Source organism: Lampetra planeri, chromosome 11, assembly GCF_965212315.1.
Source record: "Lampetra planeri chromosome 11, kcLamPlan1.2.h2, whole genome shotgun sequence".
Taxonomy (NCBI): domain Eukaryota; kingdom Metazoa; phylum Chordata; class Hyperoartia; order Petromyzontiformes; family Petromyzontidae; genus Lampetra; species Lampetra planeri.
The window spans coordinates 10,283,115-10,306,855 of NC_136117.1; the positions used below are offsets into that span (position 1 = coordinate 10,283,115).

The 23,741-nt window shown below is 44.7% G+C and overlaps 2 protein-coding genes across 5 annotated transcripts in view; one reads left to right on the plus strand and one right to left on the minus strand.

Moving 5' to 3' along the window:
* The window catches only part of PCLO (piccolo presynaptic cytomatrix protein), a 185,870-nt gene extending 179,016 nt beyond the window's left edge, over positions 1–6,854 (plus strand). For all 4 annotated transcript variants that reach the window (XM_078598792.1, XM_078598794.1, XM_078598793.1 and 1 more), the window contains 3 exons: positions 2,352–2,480; positions 3,648–3,793; positions 5,992–6,854. In XM_078598792.1, the coding sequence (XP_078454918.1) occupies positions 2,352–2,480; positions 3,648–3,793; positions 5,992–6,132 (416 nt within the window). In that variant the 3' untranslated portion in view covers positions 6,133–6,854. The remainder of the gene's footprint in view (positions 1–2,351; positions 2,481–3,647; positions 3,794–5,991) is intronic.
* An 11,142-nt stretch (positions 6,855–17,996) lies between these two features.
* On the minus strand, positions 17,997–23,586 carry LOC144721434 (uncharacterized). Its single transcript, XM_078599047.1, has 3 exons — positions 23,516–23,586; positions 19,543–20,353; positions 17,997–18,231 (listed from the first exon to the last, which is right to left on the minus strand). The coding sequence occupies exons 1-3, from the start codon at positions 23,584–23,586 to the stop codon at positions 18,085–18,087; spliced, it is 1,029 nt and encodes a 342-aa protein (XP_078455173.1). The 3' UTR covers positions 17,997–18,084.
* Between the last annotated feature and the right edge of the window lie 155 nt (positions 23,587–23,741).

Genomic DNA, 23,741 nt, shown 5'->3' on the forward strand with positions numbered 1-23,741 from the left:
AAAACATTTTTACATTTCTTTAGAGTCGTGTTTGAGGAAATGTAATTTTATTTGGATATGTGCTATGACCTATTAGGCTTCTGGAGCTTTTGATGAATGGAGTCAACTCTCACATTTGTTTTACAGCCAGAGAATACAACATCCAATTTATTTTGACAGTGCCATTAAATGCTCAAATATTTAGTACAAAATTCAGCGTAACTTTTTGTTACATCCAAAAATAGAGGCCCTATAATGGCAGTATCACGATTTGCTATCGCGCGGCCAATGGTGTCGTTCTATTTTCTCATCACAATAATATTAACCCGGAATGATACCGTGGTGAATTGGTTCGCACACCGGACTTGTAATCGGGCGAGGTGTAGGTTTGATTAAATCGCCCCCCCCCACCTCTGTCTACCCAGCCGTGTAAATGTGTTCACCGCATTTAGACGATAGGCAGGTGGCATGTGGTGGGGTAAAGTTTGTTGGCTCTCCCGCCTGTTAATGCGCAGCGATGTGTTTATTTTCACCACTCTATCAAATGTCCAATGCTTGCACTGGTTTAATGGTTAGCACGCCGGACTTGCAATCTCCAGGTTCACTGGTTCATTCTCCCGGCTCGGCAGTTGAACCAATGGACAGGTTTCTCCAATCCTACCCATGCATCATCCGTGCACCCAGCAGTATAAATGGGTCCACCACAAGTTAGCCGATCGGCAAGTTGCACACGGTGGGGTAAAGTGCGTGTAACTACCATCGCTTCCAGCATTTTTGACCAGTGTGGAAGAGTAGGCCAAATGCCACATAGAGAGGCTCTCTATAAATTTCGATTTAAAGCTTTCGTGACTGCAGGGATTCATCTTCTTGGTTCTTTCGGTAAAGTCACGTAGAAGGGAAATAATAAAATAATAAAAATTCAAAATAATAAAATACAACTCTCACGACGTTTCAGCCACAACGCAAGCAGCCGAAACGTCGTGAGAATTGTATTTTATTATGTTTTATTTGTATTATTTTATTATTTCCCTTCTACGTGACTTTACCGAAAGAACCAAGAAGAGGCTCTTTATAACGTTCTCTCGTGGGGGCCCTTCTGCCAGCTTCGGCATGAGCAAGCAATTGCTGGCCTGCACCTTTATCTTTTTACCTTTTAATCACATAAATAATGGATGTCATTGACCTCATGGCACACGTTCTCTTCTGGGAGCTTGTCACCACTTGTTAACTGATCTTCACTCGTCCACGCACACTTTCATTCTGTCAGATATAAAAGCTGTATCACTTCATAATTGCTGATGTCTGTTGATTTGCTCATTCACTTGTCTTGGTTGGCATAGCTATCTTTCCAAATCTATTCGTCGCCACGATGACAAGCTGACCGTGCTCAACACGCTTTAAATTGTTCAATATAATCGCTCCGCGTTTTCATGGCCTGGCTTCCACTTGTGAAATTTCATAGCGGTCATTGTCTCAGAGCATTGACGTTAACACGTGTCCTTGCCTCATCGATAACGGTAGTGTATTGGTCTGCGCTACTTATACACGGCTACTACACACGTAGGCTTTCGCGACCAATATCATCCATACAGATTTTTTTTGGGTTAGATTTTTTGGGTTAGATTAGTTAGAAAAAAATAATAATTATAGAACGCGTAATATATTTACGCGATCTAAAGAAATATATATTTTATCATATATAAACCAAAAAAACTAATATATACATATGTACACTGACGCAGTTGCCAAGCATGTTTTTTCAACTTTAATGTCACGGCAGTTGCAGTTCTTGTCTTCCACGGGCTAATCCCGCTAACCAAAGGCATTCTTTACATTTTGCCGTGTGTGTGCATAATATGGGGAGCGGTAGTGCAACTGTTAGTGCACTTGGCTACGAACCTCATGACCCGGGTTCGATTCCTGCTCATGGCCAACACCAGCCTCAAATGAGTACCTGGTGCGGCAGCATCGCCACTAGGGAGACAAAGGCGGCCGGGCGTGGTGCCGTGCCGGCCTTCATAGGTGCTACTTACTAACAGCACTTGCCCCAACAGTCTGTTAAGGCTATACGCGGGATATTTGTCTTTGTGTGGGTAATAAATGCCCACGAATAGCACTATATGGCTATACATTCAGGATGTGATTTACGTGCTGGTGGAAATATTTTTCTTGAGCCTAGTGGAACCATGGCATGGCCATTTACCAGCAGGGCCATATAATGTGGTTTTGAGACCCCATGCTGTTATAGGTTTTGGAGGCCCACTTCATCCAAGGTCCCAGGCTACAACCCCGAAACCACTGCGTTAATATGGCCCTGTCTGCTGGGCTTTAATGGCCCTCCATGATTCTCGCTTGGTGTGCGATGCGTGCAGCCCAGATCATGGGAGAGATGAAGATCTCGCTGAAGAAGGAGATGAAGACCGATGGCGACCAGCTGGTCGTTGAGATCATCCAGTGCCGGAACATCACCTTCAAATTCAAGTCCCCTGATCACCTGCCAGGTATATGTGCGTGCTGACCTAAATTAAACGGTAAAGTATTTACTAACTTTTTTTTATTTTACCAGGTAAGGCCCACTGAGCAATATGGCTCTGTTTCAGAAGCAACCTGGCCACAAATAATAGCTCAACGAAGTGGCTTATCATCCTCACGGGAAAAACCAGGGAAAAATCCACGTGACCACGGGGAGAACATGCAAACTCTATATATACAGGTGTCAGGGTCGGGATCGAACCCACGACCTCCTGTATATCAGGCGAGGCAGTTAACATCTCGCCACCATGGAGAGATATTTTATTTACTAGGACATTGCCTTCAAGTTTGTGTCGTACTTCCTCGAGTGTCTTGCATAAAAGCCTGACCTTGCCACATGAAGTCACGTTTCCCTGCCTTTTACTGCTCCGTGTTTGCCTGGCTCTACCTCACCCAGACATCGCACGGCGATTCTGCCGTTTCAAACAATACACGTCGAGGTGAGCGACAGTCCGCAATGCATGATGGAAGAATACGGAGGTCACAATATTATGTGTGATATGTAACTTGCTGTGAGCCAACACGTGATACAAATTCTAACCACACGAGAGAACATGCGCATGCTGTCGATCCACCGCTGAATGAGCCCCCCCCCACCCGCACACGCGGTGTGGGTCATGGGGGGTTATTTTGACGTACTTCACCAATTAGCACGGTTGACTATGTACAGTGCCAGACGCGCTAATCGGAGGTGCGAGGGAAGGATAACAAACTGAACAGAAAAAGCAGTTCTAAAGAAATGGGTTTTCAATCTAGATGATTTAAAAGTGCCTAGCTCCAGTTGCTTCCTAATATTGTGAGGAAGAGCATTCCAGACAGCCGCAGAAGCGCATCTGAAAGCGCGCGATGAGGTGACCATCTTTGTTCGATGGCCAGCCAAAAGTCGTCGCTTGCGAGGATGACTGGAGTTCGCGTGATGATTTATGCTCCTTGACAAGATCAGCAAGGTAATTGTGGTTCATTTGTGGCAAGCACTTTGTGCGTAACGAGAGCCACCTTACAATGTATTCGTTTGGCCAACGGAAATCGATGCAGCTCGGCGAGCACTGGACGGATGAGCGGAGTTTGCGTGATGATGGTTTATTCTCCTTGGCGACTGTACCGAGGCGTCGCCGTTTCTCGACGTGTGCGCGCAGACCTGTACGTGAAGGTGTACGTCATCAACCTGGCATCGAAGAAGAAGCTCTTCAAGAAGAAGACGCGTGTTTGTCGTCACGACCGCGAGCCCATGTTCAACGAGACCTTCCGCTTCACCATCAACCCCCAGGGCCACTCGCTGCAGGTGTGCAGGGACCCACGCACCGGCGCCCCAGCTCCTTGAGCTGCTGCGTTTTCACCGCCGTTGGAAAGCTGGCCGGGTAGACCAGGAGTGACCCATTTAATAGACCTGTGATTACGCTTGTTGACCCAGTGAAGCGTCGCAGAGTCTCAGGAGCGTCCTGCCACGTTATCGCAGTCGGGGGCAATGTTGTGTTAACCCCAATAAGTTATTTGTAGCTGTCAATCAGCATTGGAATGTTTGGTCCATACCAGTTACATTGTACGGTGTGTTAGCTATGAGAGCAAAGCAGAGAACCTGGAGAAAACCCATGCAGAATGGTGGGAGAACATACAAACGCCACTCAGAAAGGCACCCGTGTCAGGAATGGAACCCAGGCCCTTCTTGTTGTAAAACACAAGTGTTCCTAATTTACCATCCTGCCACCCATGATTATCCCTCTTCACAATTCGGAGTTAAACTTAAAGCATTAATTTATTTATATTGTAGTGCAAGTAGAATATTCTAGTGGCAGTCGGGTTTATGCACCGGGTTATTCCAAGCCAAAATATTAATTTTTTTCCCCACCGGTTTTTTTTCCCTTCTAAAAATACCGCCCTGAAATTGAACTAAGCCAAGGACACCATTGACTACGTGTCATGCTTCCGCATAGATCCCACGATGTCACGACTGGTTCGTAGGTTAGCCCGGGTCACAAGCGGTGCAGCTCGTTGCGGATGAGCGAGCCGGTGAGCTCACTCTCCCGGCTCGCTTGGGAACTTTGCACTCCTGTCGGATTTCTGTATTTTGTTATAACATTCTGACCCGTCCCTACTGGACATCTGTGAAAACGACCTTTAGAGCTCATCGGATTCCTCCAGTATACATACATATTCTGATTCTGGACTTGGGCAGAGTCTCTGTGCGCCCGGTTCACGAACTCAGCCCTTGCCACTGGTTGCGGTGGGAACGCGGCGTTTTGAGTTATGCCAATGGAGCCGTTGTGTGGGCAGCTCTAAACGTGCAAGCCCACAATTCACACCATTTCCTCATTTTTCCATCACACAACCCTACAGCCTTGAGCATACGTCAACTTCAATGCCATATATTTTGTACAAAATACAGAGTGGAAATTAAAATATTGGCTTGGCCTAACCCAGCACATATACTCTTACAACCACACGATATTTCACTACTTGCACCATAATGACATAAAATGACACGACATCTATTTCTCACTGCCATGGACTAATTATGAATCTGTAATGTTTTTTATTGTTTGTTCAGCTCTCTTGTAATGGCTTGACAAGTTGAAACGCTGTAGAAAAATTGTCCTTATTGTTGTTATTATTACATTGCAGAGTTCATTGTTTATCATAAATAGAGCAGCATGTAGGAGAATTAGCTTCATCAGAGCTGTAACATAGCTGTGGGTAGTGGCATTAAAAAAAATTCAATTTTGACTGATTTGGATAGGAAATTAGGGGGAGCTTTCCCTTAAGTTGGTTTATTCGTCTGACCACTGGTTTGCTGGAATTAGGAGTCTCATCGCATTATGGTGCACTCAATAAAGGTGCATAGGTAATTGAGCTTTTCACTTCTCCCTTACAAACCAACTATCTCGTACTTTCTTCGGCCGTATTAAACATAGGTATTCATGAATGTTAAATATGAATTTTTAATTCATCAACTAGGGATGCAATGAGAACATATGCAGAATCATCATATATTTTTTAGAGAAGTCATGACGATGCCTAAATACGAGGGCATTTCAAAAGAGTTGGTCCAGCAAATTTGCAAAATGTCTCACGTACATTAATCCTCCACCTACATTTGAATTTTAATCCGTTCACATTATTCGCAAAAGCAGGCCGTGGTGAAAAATTAACAGGGTAAATAATAATAATAGTTCAATTTGTAACGAGCGCAAATTTGCAGACGTAGTGGCCGCAACTCAGAGGCGCGGAGCCAAGCTCAGAGTCGCTCAAAAGCATGATTGTAGAGGTGAGTTTTTAAGTCTGTCTTGAAGGAGGCGATTGAGGTGATGCTGCGAATGTGCAGAGGGATATCGTTCCAGAATGTTGGGGCTGCCACTGAGAAGCGGCGCAAAGACGGCAACATGTTTCCAATTAAGCATTGCACACAGTGAGCGTTGACCACAGAACGGCCACTGCTGCACGATCAGACCTCTGACCCTGGCCGTCTGCCGCCACACACGGCAGATCCTGCTGGTGTCCAACGGCGGCAAGTTTGTGCGCAAGACGCTCATCGGAGAAGCGTACATCTGGCTGGACCAGGTGGATCTCAAGAAGAAGGCCATCGGCTGGTACAAGCTGCTGCTCAGCAACCTCGAGGCACACTGAGCGCATCCGCTCGTCGATGGCACGCACACAGCAACGTCTCTCCCGTCAGTGGGGTGATAAGGAAATGAATCAATGTATAACGGCACGGCCCGCGCGCCATGCCATCCGCTCACGGACACACGCTCACGCACGCAAGGCACACACGCAAAGGCGCGCTCGCAACGGGCACGCTCGCAACGGGCACGCGACAGAGCGGCGTCTCGCTCGGGCACCGGGAAAGCGGAAAGCGGTTCGAGAAGAGGCCCACGGCGATGTGGCTGCAAGTTGGCCGGTCTCCCCGACGAGGGCCGGGAGCCGAGGCGGACGGCAGCCCCACGGAAGGAGGAGGCGGTGAAACCGTGACGAGGTACCGGCGTTTGCCGACACCTTCCCCCCCTCCCCCGCCACCCTCGCCCCCCCCCCCCCGGTGGCGATGAAGCACGAGCAGCCAATCGCCCGTTTTGGAAAAATTGGAGACGAAGTCATGAATCATCGTCTGACGGCTGGGAATGGGAGTTTTTTCGAGAAGCAACTGCCGCAGCGCCCCGCCGCTGCCTGTGACCTTCATCGGTCGACGTCCGAGTTGTCGGTGGCCTTGACTTAGTTGGAGTCCAATGTGAATTTTGAGCCATAGCGGCACTGTGAACTTTGTACAGGAAACTTTGTGAATAATAACTGCACACTTATCCCGGCTCTCGGTGAACGGTGGTTTTCTTGAATTGCTGGAGTTGAGTGTTGGGGGGCGATGGGGGGGATGATAGGGATGGGAGGGATGGGTGGGTTTGGAGGGTGGGGTCCACGGGGGGAGTGGGGCAGGGGATGCCTGGGAGAAGGTGGAATGGACGCACAAATTTGTAGAGGATTTCTGAATAATGGCCCGCGTTAGGGATAATTCTATATACTGTTTATAGCATCGTGTTCCAAACTGTATTTGCATGCAGTGTGTTGAAAACAGGAGACCTCTGTACATTTAGTGTTCCGATTGCCCCCACTTGAACAATGTATAGAAATGTTGACCTCGATATTGTGGCATGGATACTTTGTAATTGTATGCATGCATGCTGGAGACGAAAGTTAACAAAAAATATGATTGCGTCAATCGATTTTGACTTTTGACGGAGGTTGGATGCTAGTTACACTGCAGTGTTTGCGTATACACATCAAAACTCAACGTGTGCTATTTGTAAATTTTATTTCGAATCCAATTAGACATTTTTCATGACATTGTGATGCATTGGTTTATTATTGCCAAATATACAAAGAGAATAGTTTACGTTGATAAACAACCATCGGGTGTGTGTGCAAAGAGGTGCTCAAAATACATTGGAATATCAGATTATCAGCAAGCTCCGACTACTGACAATACAACAACGATACAATGAGCAAGTGCATTGACTGCAATGATGATTACGTAAATGACTCAAGTGTTGGTGTGCGTTATATGAATATCCTGACGGTTAAAGTTTTTACCACCTCTCGTACAAGTTGCTTACTCGGATTTACAATGTCAGTGTATATTTTTCGTTTATTTAGGGTGGGAGGAAGGGGGGGGGGTAATTTAAAAGTAACGTTTCAAAAATACACATTTGTACATTACTCACGACCTCTTTGCAGAGGTGTGGACTCGAGTCATGTGACTTGGACTCGAGTCAGACTCGAGTCATGAATTTGATGACTTGCGACTCGACTTGGACTTGCATAACAATGACTTTGTCCCACCTATGAGATGTGGACTCGAGTCATGTGACTTGGACTCGAGTCAGACTCGAGTCATGAATTTGATGACTTGCGACTCGACTTGGACTTGCATAACAATGACTTTGTCCCACCTCTGCCTCTTTGTGAGGAATATGACTAAGAGTCACAAGAGCGATATCTGCCGGTTTGTTACTGGGCAGAAATTCCCTGGTTCTCATCCAAATCGATTGTTTTTGTTGTTGGGATTTAAAAAAATATATACTTACATCAACAAAGGCAATGGTGATTATTTTGTGAAAAAAAGCACCCAAGATATTGTTGGATAGCTGTACAAACAGAGGAATGTTTTCAGGAGGCATGTGTCTGCGAGATGGATGGGCAGTTTCCTTTTGGAGTAACAGCTGTCCCTGATTGACTAATTTAGAGCTGTGATGCATGGATACTGCTCGTTCTGTTCGTTGCCTTTTTCATTCCATCCCTGAAGCTTGAGGGCAATGACACCGCAGTTCAACGATAACCGTGTTTTGTTTGATTCGCTCGTTTCGTGTGAATAGTTGGAAGACGATCGCTTCTCGGACCTTTCACGGATGTTTGAAATGACGTTTTTTTTTTCTATCAAACTTTCTGTTCCCGTTGCGTGTGAGAACGACGCCATCGTCATATCTTAATTGTTATTGTAACTCATTTCGTTCGTCAAAAGCCTCCGAAACTGAGCTTACAGCAAATCGTATCCTGCCACAAATCACAACGTGACTTTTTTTTTCTCTTGTTTCCGGGAGATGTAATAAGAATGTAAGTAAATATCACAAGAATTCTGCGAGAGAACGTTATGAGTATGTATCGCGAGAATGTGCGTAGGAAGAATTGGCGAGGCGGCGTGGCATCACCGGCGTTGGCCTACAAAGGTGACGAGTTGATGACGTTTTGAAACCCACGATAGTTTTACCAAGACGTTAACTGCAATTGTCTTGAGACAGAGAATGAAGTCGGACTTTTAGGAATGGTCTTGTTTGTGAGTTGTGTTGAAACATTGTTGTTTTTTTACGTTTACATTGAATAATATGGTGTTTGCCTAACAAACCTGAATCATTCGTCAATGAAAGGAGCTGCGCGTGCCAGATTATTATTTACCGATATCAACTCAAACACGAATGCACACTGGCTTTTATGCAGGTCAATACATCCCAAGTTTTGACAATTTTATTATTTTCTCAGATTACTTATTTTCCCTTCCTCAAAATGCAGGCTACGTTAATACACGTCCATGACCCCCATTCTAGACATTTCTTGGAACCAATTTTTTTCGCTGCTCTTAAAAACGTATTCTGCACCGTTTCATGAAAGCATGCTTACATTTGGAATTCAAACCGACTGCTGCAATTACGACAAAATAGAGGCAACGATTATTTGTCATCATCACCGCTGTTCTACCCATGGCTGGACAATGCCCTCCCTGTGTCTGCGCAATCGCCTCATGGTGCGCGATGTCACAATGCATCCCCCGCAGTGGTCATCCTCCACTAATAAGGGTAATTTGTAAATTTATGAAGCGCCCTTAAACAATCGTTCTCAGGGCGCTATGCATGGAAAGGCGGAAATAGTTTAACATCAACCAAGGAAAGAAGAAGTGAGAAATATGTTCGAAAATATATCTAAAGAGAGAGAGAGACATTTTAAACAGGTACGTTTGTGGTCGAGATTTGAATATCTGCAAGTGTCTCGAAGTCCTGACATCGAAGGGCAATGAGTTCTACAGTTTAGGTGCCACGATTGCAAAGGCACCGTCCCCCCCCCCCCCAAGTGTGAAGCCTAGAGACTGTGGGACAGTGAATGCACAATCTGATGATCTTTTAATGATCTTGATGGAATAAATTGCTGAAGGTCATGAATGTAGAGAGGAGCAAGTCCATTTATAGGGCGTATATTCGCTCCTCTGGCTGACAACTCGCCAAATCCCACCTATTGTTTTCTTAATAGTCAATTAAATGCCCTCTAATTTCCATTCCCGATAAACCATGGCCGATACAATTTGTGGATTTTTTGTTGCATTAATTTGTATTATAATTTCGTGAAAAAAAAGACATTGCACAAGCAATAAAGACGCACTTTGGCATCACTCACGTCGACATCTGTTATTGAACTGATGAGGCACACGTTTATTTTGCTCAACAAAAGACTGGCAATGTTGAAGGAAAATGGTTCTGGGTACTATATATAACCACATTGTAATTATAGAACCCAGTGCCGTATACTGAATCCACTGCAAAGCCTAATATGTGAAATTTTTATCCCATGGCTATCATCAGATCTCCTTTTCATCAGAATCCTTTTCATCAGAATCCTTTCATGGTCTGGCTCCAGGCCCCAGTGTAGTTCACAGGACTAGAAGATTATCGTTAGAACGATCTGCTGCAAAGCCTCCTCGTGGAAGAGATTTTGTTTAATTCGTTTTAGTTGTTTTGCCTGGATAATCCCAGGAGAAGGATGTCATCTCATTCGCACGGGTGCTCAGGAGTTGTCAATTGACACTCGCACGGTATGCGTGATGATTCTTGTCGTAATTCTCAGTTTTATTAACACGTTTACTTCTTTGGTTCGTGTTTTCGACCATTACAGTGGCCATATCTAACGAGTGTATAATTTTTTCATGTAATTTTTTTATATTTTTTACTATCTTGATTGCATTCTTTCTGCATCACATTTACCGCAAAGTGTTCAACCAGTTGACGTTATGAAGCAAAACCTCAAACTCTCCTTGTTTCTTTTGTAAGTGGAGTCGTATCTTTGTTTGCGCTCGCTGGGCATTATCCATCTGTTTCTCTTCACGAGGCACGAGATAACATCGTCTCAGTGAAACAAAATAAGATGCTATTGCATATTTGCATCATTCTTTGTATCAAGAATCTACATACTTGCAGATGCATCACGACTATTGTGGGCAATCAGCAGCAGTGGCAACATTAGAACCATGATGACTACACTCGTTTCGAGCTGTGTTTCATATGGATAACCTGCTTGTGTGTTATTGCTAATTAAGCTTTACACTTCTGGACAGAGTAATGAGTACCCTTGATAAATGTTCCACGCGAGGCCAGCAGGAAACACATTTGCATGCAAATGAGCAGTAGCAATGGATTATACGAAATAATGATAACGCTTAATAAAGGAGACTGCTAAGGCTTGTTCGCGAAGGGACTTCGTGAATTGAGGGCTCCACGGGGTGCGTTTGAAGTTTTCCAGACTGTGGCACGAGGCTTGTGGAGCGCCGTGCGGTGAGTTGTCGAGAACAATGCTTGGTTGGATGGGGTCGTCGGTGCTCCAACCGCGAATTTGGCGGCGTGGAGGAAATCGTATTTCTATCCTGGCGGTAACAAGAGCGATGGGTCCTCATTGCGGATGGGAGTTGGCAGCTGATGTCTGTGTGTGTGCGCACCCGGTGGGGAGCGGTCGTGCAACGGTTAGCGCGCTGCGCTACGAACCTGGCGACCCGGGTTCGACTCCCGCACACGGCCAACACCGGTGACGATTCACTGAACCGGTTCTGGGCCTCCCCTAGGTTGACTCAGCCTCAAATGAGTACCTGGTGCGGTGGGTAAAAACATCGCCACTAGGGAGACAAAGGCGGCCGGGCGTGTTGCTGGCCACCCACCCCCTCGTGTACCGTCCCGGCCTTCATAGGTGCTCGCTAACAGCACTTTCCCCCTACAGTCTGTTAAGGCTATACGGGGGATCTTTGTCTTTGTACCGGTGTGCTCATCGCTAGCAATCACCGATTCCTGCAGTTGTGATGTTTAGTGAATGGCGGGGGAGGTGGGGAAGGTTGGTGCTGGAAGACGCTTTGCCGCATGAGCTCCACACCCCTGTGTTTGCGTAGCGGCTCGGGTTCACCCGGTCGGGGAAGCTTAACGTCAATTGTATGCTCTCTGATCCTGACGAGTGTCCGTCCTCTGTGCGTTGTACACGCTCCAGCTTGCCCGCCGTGTTTCGCAACGACGACGCGTCTGTTAAAAGATTGATGACGGTGATTAATGTGCAGGCTCGGTTGTGCATGGAGAGCACTTCGAACGGGCTTCAGGTTATTCGCGTGAAGATTTCACCATTTTGAGTAAAGCAATCGTTGGTATAAGCCAAACTTTTACGTGAAGTTTCACTGGCGTTCACAAATGTTATTTTTGTCGCATCTAGCGAAGGGGTACTTTTTTTTTTATTAAGCAATGTTCTTACCTTTTTCTTTTGTAAGTGTCAGCTGCGAAGAGGCCAAGCAGTGAATATCAGCAGCCAGAGCGTGACCTGTTCAACTTTCCGAGCCGGCACGTGTGCAGGTGTGTGCGTGTGTGTGTGCGTTGAGGAGCGGTGGCACAGTGGTTAGCGCGCCGCGCTACAAACCCGGCGACCCGAGTTCTATTCCTGCTCACGGCTAACACCAGTGGCGATTATCTGAACCGGTCCTGGCAATCTCCCAGGTTGACTCAGCCTCAAATGAGTACCTGGTGCGTCGCCACTGGGGAGACAAAGGCTGCCGGGCGTGGTGCTGGCCACCCATCATGCCCTCGTGTGCCATTCCGGCCTTCATATGTGCTTGCTAACAGCACTTGCCCCAACAGTCTCTTGCAGGCTATATGGGGGAGGGGGGATATTTACCTTTGTAAGTGTGCGTAGCCGGTCAGTGAATCGTAAGTTATGTGTAAGCACAAGCAAACACGATGCAAAATCACACAAATGCAAGGTTATACATAAAAGCATGGCCAAGTACTCTGTGTTTGTTATTGAATCCTACATTTGTGCATTTTTAAATTTTTTTGCAGATAAATTAAAATGTGTATATCGTGTAAACGTTTACCCACATCGTTAACCTTTGCGAAAATGTAAGAAAGTACACAATATTCAGCCAATGTCCATGCAAAAATGTACATAGGGTTTTGTAACGTTTCGTTTCACCGCCATTGTGATGACCTCCTCTCTCTGTGTTCAAGTGATGTTGAGCCACAATGTGTGTTGTGTTTTATATAAACTTGGGGGTGGTTATAACCAGTGGGCTTTTGAGATAAACGAATCTGAAATTCCTCCATCTGTGTAAAACAGTGCCAAGTTGTTGGGTGTTTTTTTCTGTGCAATTATTCAACTGTAGTTCTTAATGGATATCATTATTGTTGTTATGGCCGTACGATTTCTTTTTGAAAGGGGGACAGCAATTGGGAGAGCAATTGCTCTTTGAAAGAAATTTAAAAGGACATGCCATTCATCGAACTGTTGTGCTTTGCATTCTGTGATCAAGTTAATGTTTTTTTTTAATACCACCGTTTTAATGACCTATATGATTTTACTTACTACAGGGTTTAAGCAAGATATTTCACATTTTTGCTCTTGGATAAATGTTAAATGCTGTTTATACAATGCTATAATTATGTAAAATCTTTCGGGAATTATACACTTTGAATTATTTCATACGATCGCTCGAAATTCGCGAAATTCTTTCAATGCAAAAAAAAGTAGATTCTGTTCGGCACACACAACTGAACATGATATATAACATATAACGTTCTATCGCAATGAGCAATTTAAAGTCGGGTATTCCAAATCAATACATTCATATAACGATGGGTCGATGGTAATAACACGGTAAGGCCGTAGCTCACATGACCAAATCTGTTCTGAGTACTTCTTCTTCTTATGGCTGATGTGGATGTAGTGCCACAAGTATGATTTTACGTTGAGTTGGTTGAGCCAGATGATTGCGTCGGGAGGTAGCGGAGTGACTCGCCGCTGTGATGACGTCTCCTTCGTGTTTGCGAATCCAGCATTGAGTCGTTTTTACGACCCATAGTTCTGTTCTGAGTGATCGCAGTCAAACGCTGCAGGTTTATTACATTTTCCATTGCTCTGAGTGCCGTACTGCTAATACGATACTGAGTACAGTCATGTACTTGTATGAAAGTCCTGAATTCTCCGTGTTGTGCGAAGCAGACGAAAGATACATATTGGAAGGCGGGTGGTGGGGAGTGTACGTGTAGCAATTACTCGCATGCCTGCTCACCATGAGATTACTTTGTGTGGCATAGGAGCGTGAGTGTGTAGGGCTAGCGCCGCACTACAAGGTGGCATAACTTATGACAGTAGAGAGTAGTTTAATGGACTGGCCGCGGTGACTAGGGAAATACACGCAATGTATTAACCCTGTGCGATGGACTATTAAAAGGGTGATATTGATGACGAATTGTGCATGGACCATTTTAAACGGGGCAGCTCTGTCAGGGGGGGCATTGTGTGTACGTACGTATGTTCAACTTCTTTCGAACCGCACGTAGCCTCCCGTGCTAATTTGAGGTGCGGGGGAAGGAGGACAAACAAAAAATAAATGAGATTTCAAAGTGCATAGCTCCAGTGGCTTCCGAATATCGGAAGGAAGAGCGTTCCAGACGGCCACAGAAGCGCATCTGAAAGCGTACGGGTGCAGTGGCCCGTCGTTTTTCGATGGGCAGCCAAAAGTCGCTGCGAGGATGACCGAAGTTCGTGTGATGGTGTGGATGAAAAGTGTAGGGAAACTACCTGCCGGGCCTCAAATAAACGTTCCACCACCAAAAGCTGCAGAGGGTACAATAGTCCCGCTCACAACACACTGCGCATCTTAATGGCATTGCATCGACATACATTTTGACAGATAGCTTCAAAGACTATTTAACTTATGTAAGATGTTCTATTGTTTTACTCGAAGAATGTTGTTTTCATTCAATCTTTAGTTTTGCCAATACAGAAAAATGCACAAATGTGTGTTAAGTGGTTTTCTCAGTATTTATTCTTTCATGTTAAACGTTTATGTTTATGACAGCCAAACTTTGCGTTAGCCAGTTTATTTCATACCAAAAATGCTGTGAACATTTGTGAATGTGCAATAACAACTGACAGTCTTCAGCAGATATATATATACAAAGCAACAATTCCATATATGAAGTAAAACATAATGTAAAAAATGTTCTAAAAACTACACATCAATATGAGATGAACCGTAAAAGGTTGTATAGTAACAGGGATGTTTAAAATTATAATATATTTTAACAGTGGTTGTGAAAACTACACAGCTAAAGCTGTTTCACTTTAGATGTTTATGAATATGCGATTTGAGAACGTGTTAAAATCTCAAAACGTTAGCACCCAAGTTTGAACTCAACGCCATCACGTCTGGGCATATCGTTTGTGTCGTGATATCATAAATAACGTTACATGGGAATACTCTCAACATTTCTGTAAAAATCTACTAACATTTTTTTTAATATCTCCTCCGCCCATTTATAAATGTAACGACAAAGATTTGCCTGTATATACACACACACACAAAAAAAATCCCGTCAGATAAAAAAAAAACACTTTAATTAATTCAAGACTTTTAAGATCACGAGCCTATCAATTAATTTCACGATCAGGACGATTTGTGAAAGATCAGCCGCAAATTTGTAAGATATATTTCATCAAACCGTGGTTATTTCTTGTTAAGATTTTCTGCAACTATCGTTAAATCTCTCGCACTCCTGTTCTGTGACCTATCCGCTCGGTTCATTCGCATGTGCGGTGCAGCGGGGACTTGTTGGGATGTACTTTTTTTTGCTTTTAAAATCAAAACTTGTGATTAGATGCCGCTTTCTTTTCCACGTTGGCTGTATTGCTGGGAGTGTGGGTTATATGTGAACACGTGGCTCTCAGATGCTGTCCTCTGTGACGTATATCATGAACTATGTTGCAAAATTACAATGCTGTGCAAAATAAAGGCTCTTATTTAAATAGCATATAATAATAAAGTATCTCTACATGCTGAGTGGTAAACATTTGGAAATTATGCGTGCCTTTGTAATATTGTGTTGTGCTACAAGTGATGGCTTAAGGTTTCATAGCATGCTGTAATTTTACACTGTAATGCCCACGATGATGTGCATGCTCAGATTACACGTGGTGCCTGCTTACTGATGACCATGCACTCTTGAAATTCGTACTGCGACTGGCATAAGCAATACATTGACTGCTCTTCATCATCACAATCAGCCATGATCAACCCACTGCTGGATTGAAGCATGCATTTGGGCACAGGATTCTACTTATCCGTGAAAGAGAAAAAAAAATCGCGGGTAATATGTTATGTGTTGGGAGATTGACGGATATGTGTCGTGTCTGTATCACCGCGTGAGCAACGGCAACGAAGACAGAGACGCACACAAACACATATGAAGGGAAACCCATATAGGTGCAAACACAGACGGGGAGACACAAAGCCCTTGGTGTTCGTGGGCTCGGGGCAGGACGCATTCCTCGCTCGAAAGGATGACGGGTGATGGTCAAGAATAATAACGAATTCTAGATTTGAAGCTTTCGTGACTGCAAGGATTCATATTCTTAGGTTTTTTCGGTAAAGTCACGTAGGTAAAAACATTAAAATTAATAAAAGTAAAATAAAATAAAAATCACGACGTTTCGGAGGCAACACAAGCTTCCGTCTTCAGGTGGAACCGTCACAGCCACGACAGCTGTATCAAGTAAATGAGAGATTGCAGGAGCTACCACTCCGCTTATATAATGGTTGGAGAGGGGGGAAGGGCCAAGTACAGCACACTTTTTATTCATATGGTAAGGTGAGGCTTAAGAGGGTGAGCCTTTGTTATGGTTTGTGACAACTAAACATGGTGAACATGGTAAACATGGTACACCTGTAATAGTTGTCTGTCAAATAATAAATAAGATTGGTCAAATAAGTGTAGTTAACCATCATCACGGTTGAAAAAATAATAACGAAGTGGCCGCCTAGGTATGGAATGCACCCATCAGTACGTCCGCCACGAAGATGGAGCGATGACGTCAGCTCATGTGCAGGTGCGGAATGCTTTGTTGCAGAGGTGTGGACTCGAGTCATGATTTTGATGACTTCAGACTCGACTTGGACTTGCCTCATCTTTGACTCGACTTGACTCGGGACTCGAGAGCAAAGACTTGAGACTTACTTGTGACTTGCACAACAATCAATGACTTTGTCCCACCTCAGAGGTGTGGACTCGAGTCATGCGACTTGGACTCGAGTCAGACTCGAGTCATGATTTTGATGACTTCAGACTCGACTTGGACTTGCCTCATCTTTGACTCGACTTGACTCGGGACTCGAGAGCAAAGACTTGAGACTTACTTGTGACTTGCACAACAATGACTTTGTCCCACCTCAGAGGTGTGGACTCGAGTCATGCGACTTGGACTCGAGTCAGACTCGAGTCATGATTTTGATGACTTCAGACTCGACTTGGACTTGCCTCATCTTTGACTCGACTTGACTCGGGACTCGAGAGCAAAGACTTGAGACTTACTTGTGACTTGCATAACAATGACTTTGTCCCACCTCTGCATTGTTGTATCCAAGAACATCATCAGGTGGCGGCGACTTGGGGAGGGAATTCATCCACCAGTGGAATGACCATACTGTGCTCTTACAGTTCACGGCTGACATCAGTGGTGATAATCTGGGCCCCTAGGTCGACTCAATTCGTCACTTTCAGAAGGATGTGTGCTCGTCAGAATATAAAAAAAAAACACTTTTATTCTATTCTTGCGTATTATGGCAATAGGTTCAGAAGCTAAACATACCAATGTCGAGGTCTGCTTGCCATGAGAAGGCTTCAGGATAGTTTGTGTAGTTTAGATTTTTCTTCAATCGAAAGAGTGCAGGATCCAGTGGTTTACTATATGGTCCATAGATAACATTTTAATTAATGTCGAGATTTGGATATGACGTTACACCAGTGAATTTTTCACCCTTGTTCTTTTGACTGCTTATGGAAGAGTCAAATCACATTTAACATCATAACAAGATAGCTCACTGGCTTTTTAACGAGGTTGAAAGTCACAAGGTTTTGGGTTCAAGTCCAGCTTTTTTTTTGGAATATTTGTTTTTATTACATTCAATTATACGCCGGTATTATCCATTAAAAAGTACAGTATGTAATTTATATATTTTTTCATATATATTGTAAACAATTGTAAGCGTTAAATATCAATGATTAAATCAACAACTATTTAATAACCGGAACATCAAGCCTTCTTGATGCAGTGGTAATGCATGTAGCCTCTTACTCTCCTAGCATGGGTTCAAATCCCACGGTAAATATGTTTGGTTTCTTATACAAATCATACGATGAGCCACATGCGTGCAGTACAATCACATATAGCGCCTCTAAGCCCACCCCACATGTAGGAAACACGGTGGCTCTGCACACGCAGTGAGAGTCTGGTAATGCGGAGGTTCTAGGTTCAAATCCCACCACCCATGGACATGGAACAAAACTTCCAACAAGGTAAGTGCGATTTCAATATAAGTGCTTTAATGTGGATGTATTGTCGTGTGTCCTCTGTATGAAGTGCAGGTGAGCAGAGCGAAGTCCAAATGGGAGCAGGAACCTGGAGTACAGCCGAGGGAAGGGGAAGGGGGAAGGGGGAGATGGGAGAGAGAAGGAAAAAAATGTTGAAGTTTTTTTTGGAATACATCCAACTAAATTTATGACCACTAGGGGGCGCTCTTCCACCATTAGGGGTCGCTGTTTGCCTAGGGGGCGCTGTTTCATTAGAATTTCCCTTCAAAACGCTCTTTTTGGGGCAAACATATCGAATTCCACCGTTTTGCCAAAAATGTTCAAGCGTGAGCCAGTTTTACACAAAATCACTGTGAAGTTAAGCACGGAGACACAAAAAAGCACCATAAATGGGTCACTTCCTGCCACTGGGAGTGCAATTTTTTTGGTAATTGGCATTCTAACTGCTATTTAGACACCAAAACAATATGTGAAGAACAATGACAAACATTACGAACATTTCAAAAGAAGGTCTCAGTGCTCAGTTTCACAGTGATTTTGAAAAAATAAGCCTACAGTTCAATTGCGTTGGTAAATCGATATATTTGCTTCAAATTAGCGTTTAAAATCTAACAAAACACAGCGTCCCTAGTGGCAGAACAGCAACATTCTAAAACATTTTACATCGAAGTGCTAAAAGCTTTAAACGTGAAAACATTTAAAACATTTTCGAGATACTGTACTTGATTGTGACTTTAAAATGCGATCTGAACATGCAAACGGAATTCCATTGAAACGTCCGTTGTGGAAAATCACTGCATAATTAACGACTTCTTAATCGAGCACGAATAAAAACATAGATTGAAAGTGAACACATGCATTGCGGCAGCATAGACTCCCCAGGCCTGCTCAGTGCTCACTGCCCAGAGGTCTTGCTCCTGTGTGACTGTGACATGGACGTTAAAAACCCTGGGACATCGGATCGGCATTTTCCAAAACCAAACAGACTTTCGATCCAAAGCTCGGCACAAGCGTGATTTGAAAAGATCACGGGAAGACCAATATTATTCAGAAGAGGTTTTTGGGTTAGCGTAAATATTTGTCGTCAAACCCGCCACTGCTCGACACAGTCAATTATTAAGGTTTGTCACGTCAACATACTCTGGCTGTCCGCCTAATTATGCTTGTTGTAATTACTGGCGAAACGTCGTACTCGAATTGTAAATGTTGTGGGTTTACTCTCCAACACACCGGTGTGCTGAACTAGTAACGAATTGACGCGTTTTGTTCACGTGACAAACCTTACTAATTGACGACATCGGGTGGTGGCGGGTTTAACGACGCATTTATATTAACGCGATCTAACCCAAAAACCTCTATCATGGAGAACATCAATTCACACATGAAGCGGATGCCTTACTTCACTCGTGTTGGAGGCTCCAGGTGGCAGGGACCCTGTTGAAGGTCCCAGCTCCAGGTGCAGGTTGCCAGGGTTCAGGTGGAGGGTCCCTGTTGAAGGTCCCAGCTCCAGGTGCAGGATCCCAGGGTTCAGGTGGAGGGTCCCTGTTGAAGGTCCCAGTTCCAGGTGCAGGATCCCAGGGTTCAGGTGGATGGTCCCTGTTGAAGGTCCCAGCTCCAGGTGCAGGATCCCAGGGTTCAGGTGGAGGGTCCCTGTTGAAGGTCCCAGCTCCAGGTGGCAGGGACCCTGCCAGGGTTCAGGTGGAGGGTCCCTGTTGAAGGTCCCAGCTCCAGGTGCAGGTCCCCAGGGTTCAGGTTGAGGGTCCCTGTTGAAGGTCCCAGCTCCAGGTGCAGGATCCGAGGGTTCAGGTGGAGGGTCCCTGTTGAAGGTCCCAGCTCCAGGTGCAGGTTGCCAGGGTTCAGGTGGAGGGTCCCTGTTGAAGGTCCCAGCTCCAGGTGCAGGTTCCCAGGGTTCAGGTGGAGGGTCCCTGTTGAAGGTCCCAGCTCCAGGTGCAGGTTCCCAGGGTTCAGGTGGAGGGTCCCTGTTGAAGGTCCCAGCTCCAGGTGCAGGATCCCAGGGTTCAGGTGGAGGGTCCCTGTTGAAGGTCCCAGCTCCAGGTGCAGGATCCCAGGGTTCAGGTGGAGGGTCCCTGTTGAAGGTCCAAGCTCCAGGTGCAGGATCCCAGGGTTCAGGTGGAGGGTCCCTGTTGAAGGTCCCAGCTCCAGGTGCAGGATCCCAGGGTGCCAGGTGGAGGTCTCCAACTCGAAGGTGGCTGGGTCCCAGGGTTCACTGGGAGGGATTGGTCCCCGCGGGCCCTAAACTCCAGCTATGTGACGCAGATGAACAGAGTACACACCATACAAACAAACTAAGATCCATTTCGATTTAAAGCTTTCGTGACTGCAGGGATTCATCTTCTTGGTTCTTTCGGTAAAGTCACGTAGAAGGGAAGTAATAAAATAATAAAAATAAAACATAATAAAATAATTCTCACGACGTTTCGGCCACAACGCAAGCAGCCGTCCTCAGGTGAAGAATGAAACACCACCAAGCTTGGAGCGTATATTTAAGCTGGGTTGGAGGGGGGGAGGTGGGAAGAAGAGCGCCTTGACAATGCTAAATTCCTCTTGATATGCAAATTATTTTGCCGAAACGTCGTGAGAATTATTTTATTATGTTTTATTTTTATTATTTTATTACTTCCCTTCTACGTGACTTTACCGAAAGAACCAAGAAGAAAAAAGGAGAAAAAAACTAAGATCCCCCAAACTGTTGGGAAAAGTGCAGTTAGTGAGCACCCTATGAAGGCCGGTACGGCACACGCCTTACGAGGGTGGTGTGGCCAGAACCACACCCGGCTGGCCGCCTTTGTCTCCGAAGTGCTCCTGTAAACACACGGCACCAGGTACTGATTTAAGGCTGAGTCGACCGACGGGAGCCCCAGGATCGGTTCAGATATTCGTCCCCGACGCTGAGCTGGAATCGAAACACGACTACCGCTCCACCTAACACGTGTCCACTAATTGGTGGTTCCGACTGTAGGGCTGAACGATTAATCGATTTCAAATCGTAATCGCAATTTGAAACAATGGGATTAGTAAATCGCAAAGGCTGCGATTTTTAGCGATTTGAAAAGTCCCATTACTTTCTTATTGGAATTGTTTTTTTTTATTATAACTTTATTTATTTAACTTAACAATTGTTCTATGTTTGATTGTTCTATTTCAATTTAAACATTTCTTATAAATACATGTTGGAAGCAATTCATCCTTGTATTAGAATATAGAGAGCAGTTCACATTTTGATGGTCTCATGTGGTAATGCTCCATCACATGTTTTAAATCTATTACACAGTGAATATTGAACTGAAGCTTGACTTAAAACAATTTAATCACAAATAAAATCGCATTCGCAATATCTGTCAGAAAAATCGCAATTAGATATTTTTCCCCAAATCGTTTAGCCTGAGCTCCGAGCCCTGCCTCCGTCTCTCCGTGCCCGCGTCTCTCACCCCCGAGTCTCCGTGTCTCGGTGAGAGCAGCAGTCTGACCCTTCGCTTTGTCTCGCGGGCCCAGCGGTGGCTATGAGATGTTGACTACCTCGCCTCTGGTATGCAGGAGGTCGTGAGTTCGATCCAGACCCTGACGCCTGTTGTCCATTTGGAGTTGGCGTATCTCTGTCTCCTCCCTCCCCCCGTGGTCGCGTGGATTTTTCTCCAGGTTCCCTCGGGGCTTTTCCCTCCACATTTAGACTCGACATGCGTTTTACAGTAATTTGGTTGCTATGCATTTCCACGTGATGAAAAGACACTTGCGATCGCCAGGTCGCTTCTCAAAACAGAGCCACGTCGCTCAGTGGGCATTACCTGATAAAATGATACGTTTGGTTCGTTTTGTTTATATTCTTTGGGTCTTTCGGTAAAGTCACGTAGATGGGTTTTCTCCAGATCCCTCCACAAAGAATATTAATTCCTGCAGTCACGAAAGCTTTAAGTCAAGATTTGGTTTAGTTTGTGCCGGGTCACGAGGGTCGATCTCCGTGCAAGGGACGACGGGACGTAGAGGCCTCTAGCGGCCAACTTCACTCTTAGCACTCCAGCTAAAATAAAAATAACATTGTATGCAACCGGTTAATAGCTGTAAACAAATACATTTTGGGGGGGGGGGGGGGGCAGTAGTTGGTTTTTGGAGCAACAAATTTAATTGAGCTGTTTTGTTGTTGTAAAATATGGCATTCAGAAAAATATAATAAATGGTCTAAATGAATGTCGTTTATTGTCAAACGTTTACCGTTCATACTCTTTGGTTCTTTCGGTAAAGTCACGTGGGTATAAAATAAAATAAATTGAATCACGACGTTTCGATTGCAACACAAGCAATCATCATTAGGTGGGTAAACCACAGCAAAAACAAATTATTTCAAAAACATTTTCTTGCAAAAAAAATGTCTTGCTGTGGTTTTCCCACCTGATGATGATTGTTTGTGTTGCAATCGAAACGTCGTAATTTAAGTTATTTAATTTTATACCTACGTGACTTTACCGAAAGAATAGTATGGATCCCGGCAGTCACGAAAACTTCAAATCTAGATAGTTTGCCGTTCACTTTTCACAATATTGCGCGCCATCATGTAACGTACCCAACCGATTACTTCACTACTTCACTCAAGGTAGAGTTCAAGTTCAAGTTCATTTATTAGGTATAGCCCTGTGAGCCATTCGGCTCTTGAATCGGGTGCAACCGCAACAAACAAAAAACAAAAACATGAACAAAAAACATCTTAAAGTGACTATGTGACTAAGTGCAAACAGAAAATCCAAAAAAAGACAGCAAAATATTGCAGAAAAAAACACCGTACACCAACGCTGTGTGCAAAAATCCCAGTGGGATGCAAGTCAAACAACAACAACAACCATAAGAGAGATAGAGAGAGAGAGCAACAGATACGTTTTACCAGTATCGAGTATTAGGAGAACTCTACAACGTCCACCTGCTCGGTGCATTCAACAATGCCCTTCACGATTTGAGGACTAAGCGCCACTCACGGTTTGTAGTCATTTCTCTTCGCGTTGCTGGTGAATGAGCAAAATTAATTTACCCCTAACATTGTTTTACTATACATATTCATTTAATAAATAAACCTTACTTAAAAAATATAAAGTTTGGGAGAATTTAATTGGGGGGGGGGGGGGTCACAAGACATTCGGTTCACCCCTGTGCATTCACACCATTCACAAACCCTGAAAAAAAAAACGCATTGTCACACATCAGAGTCGACGCATTATTATCATCGGCTTGGAGAATCCATCTTCACTGATCCCTCAATCACCGCATCCACAACAACCTCAGCAGTGTGAGCCATTGCCAATGCTGCGTTGCTAAATCCCATTCCGAGTACATGCGTTTGGGATTCGTGTTTGCGATCTTGTGCTCACCACGTTCCAGCCCCCAATGTCCATAATCCGATCAGCCCGTCCCACAGGCCATAAACCTCCACCTCCCCCATCAGCTCCACGTTCAAAAAACTCGAGAACCGCTGGCAGCCAATGAACCAGCATTTTTAGCTGTGCTGTGTCGTTACAGGAATAAGACACCGCTGCACCAACACGCACCCGAGTCATGACAGTATGTACACACACACACTGCAGCAAATGACTCAGG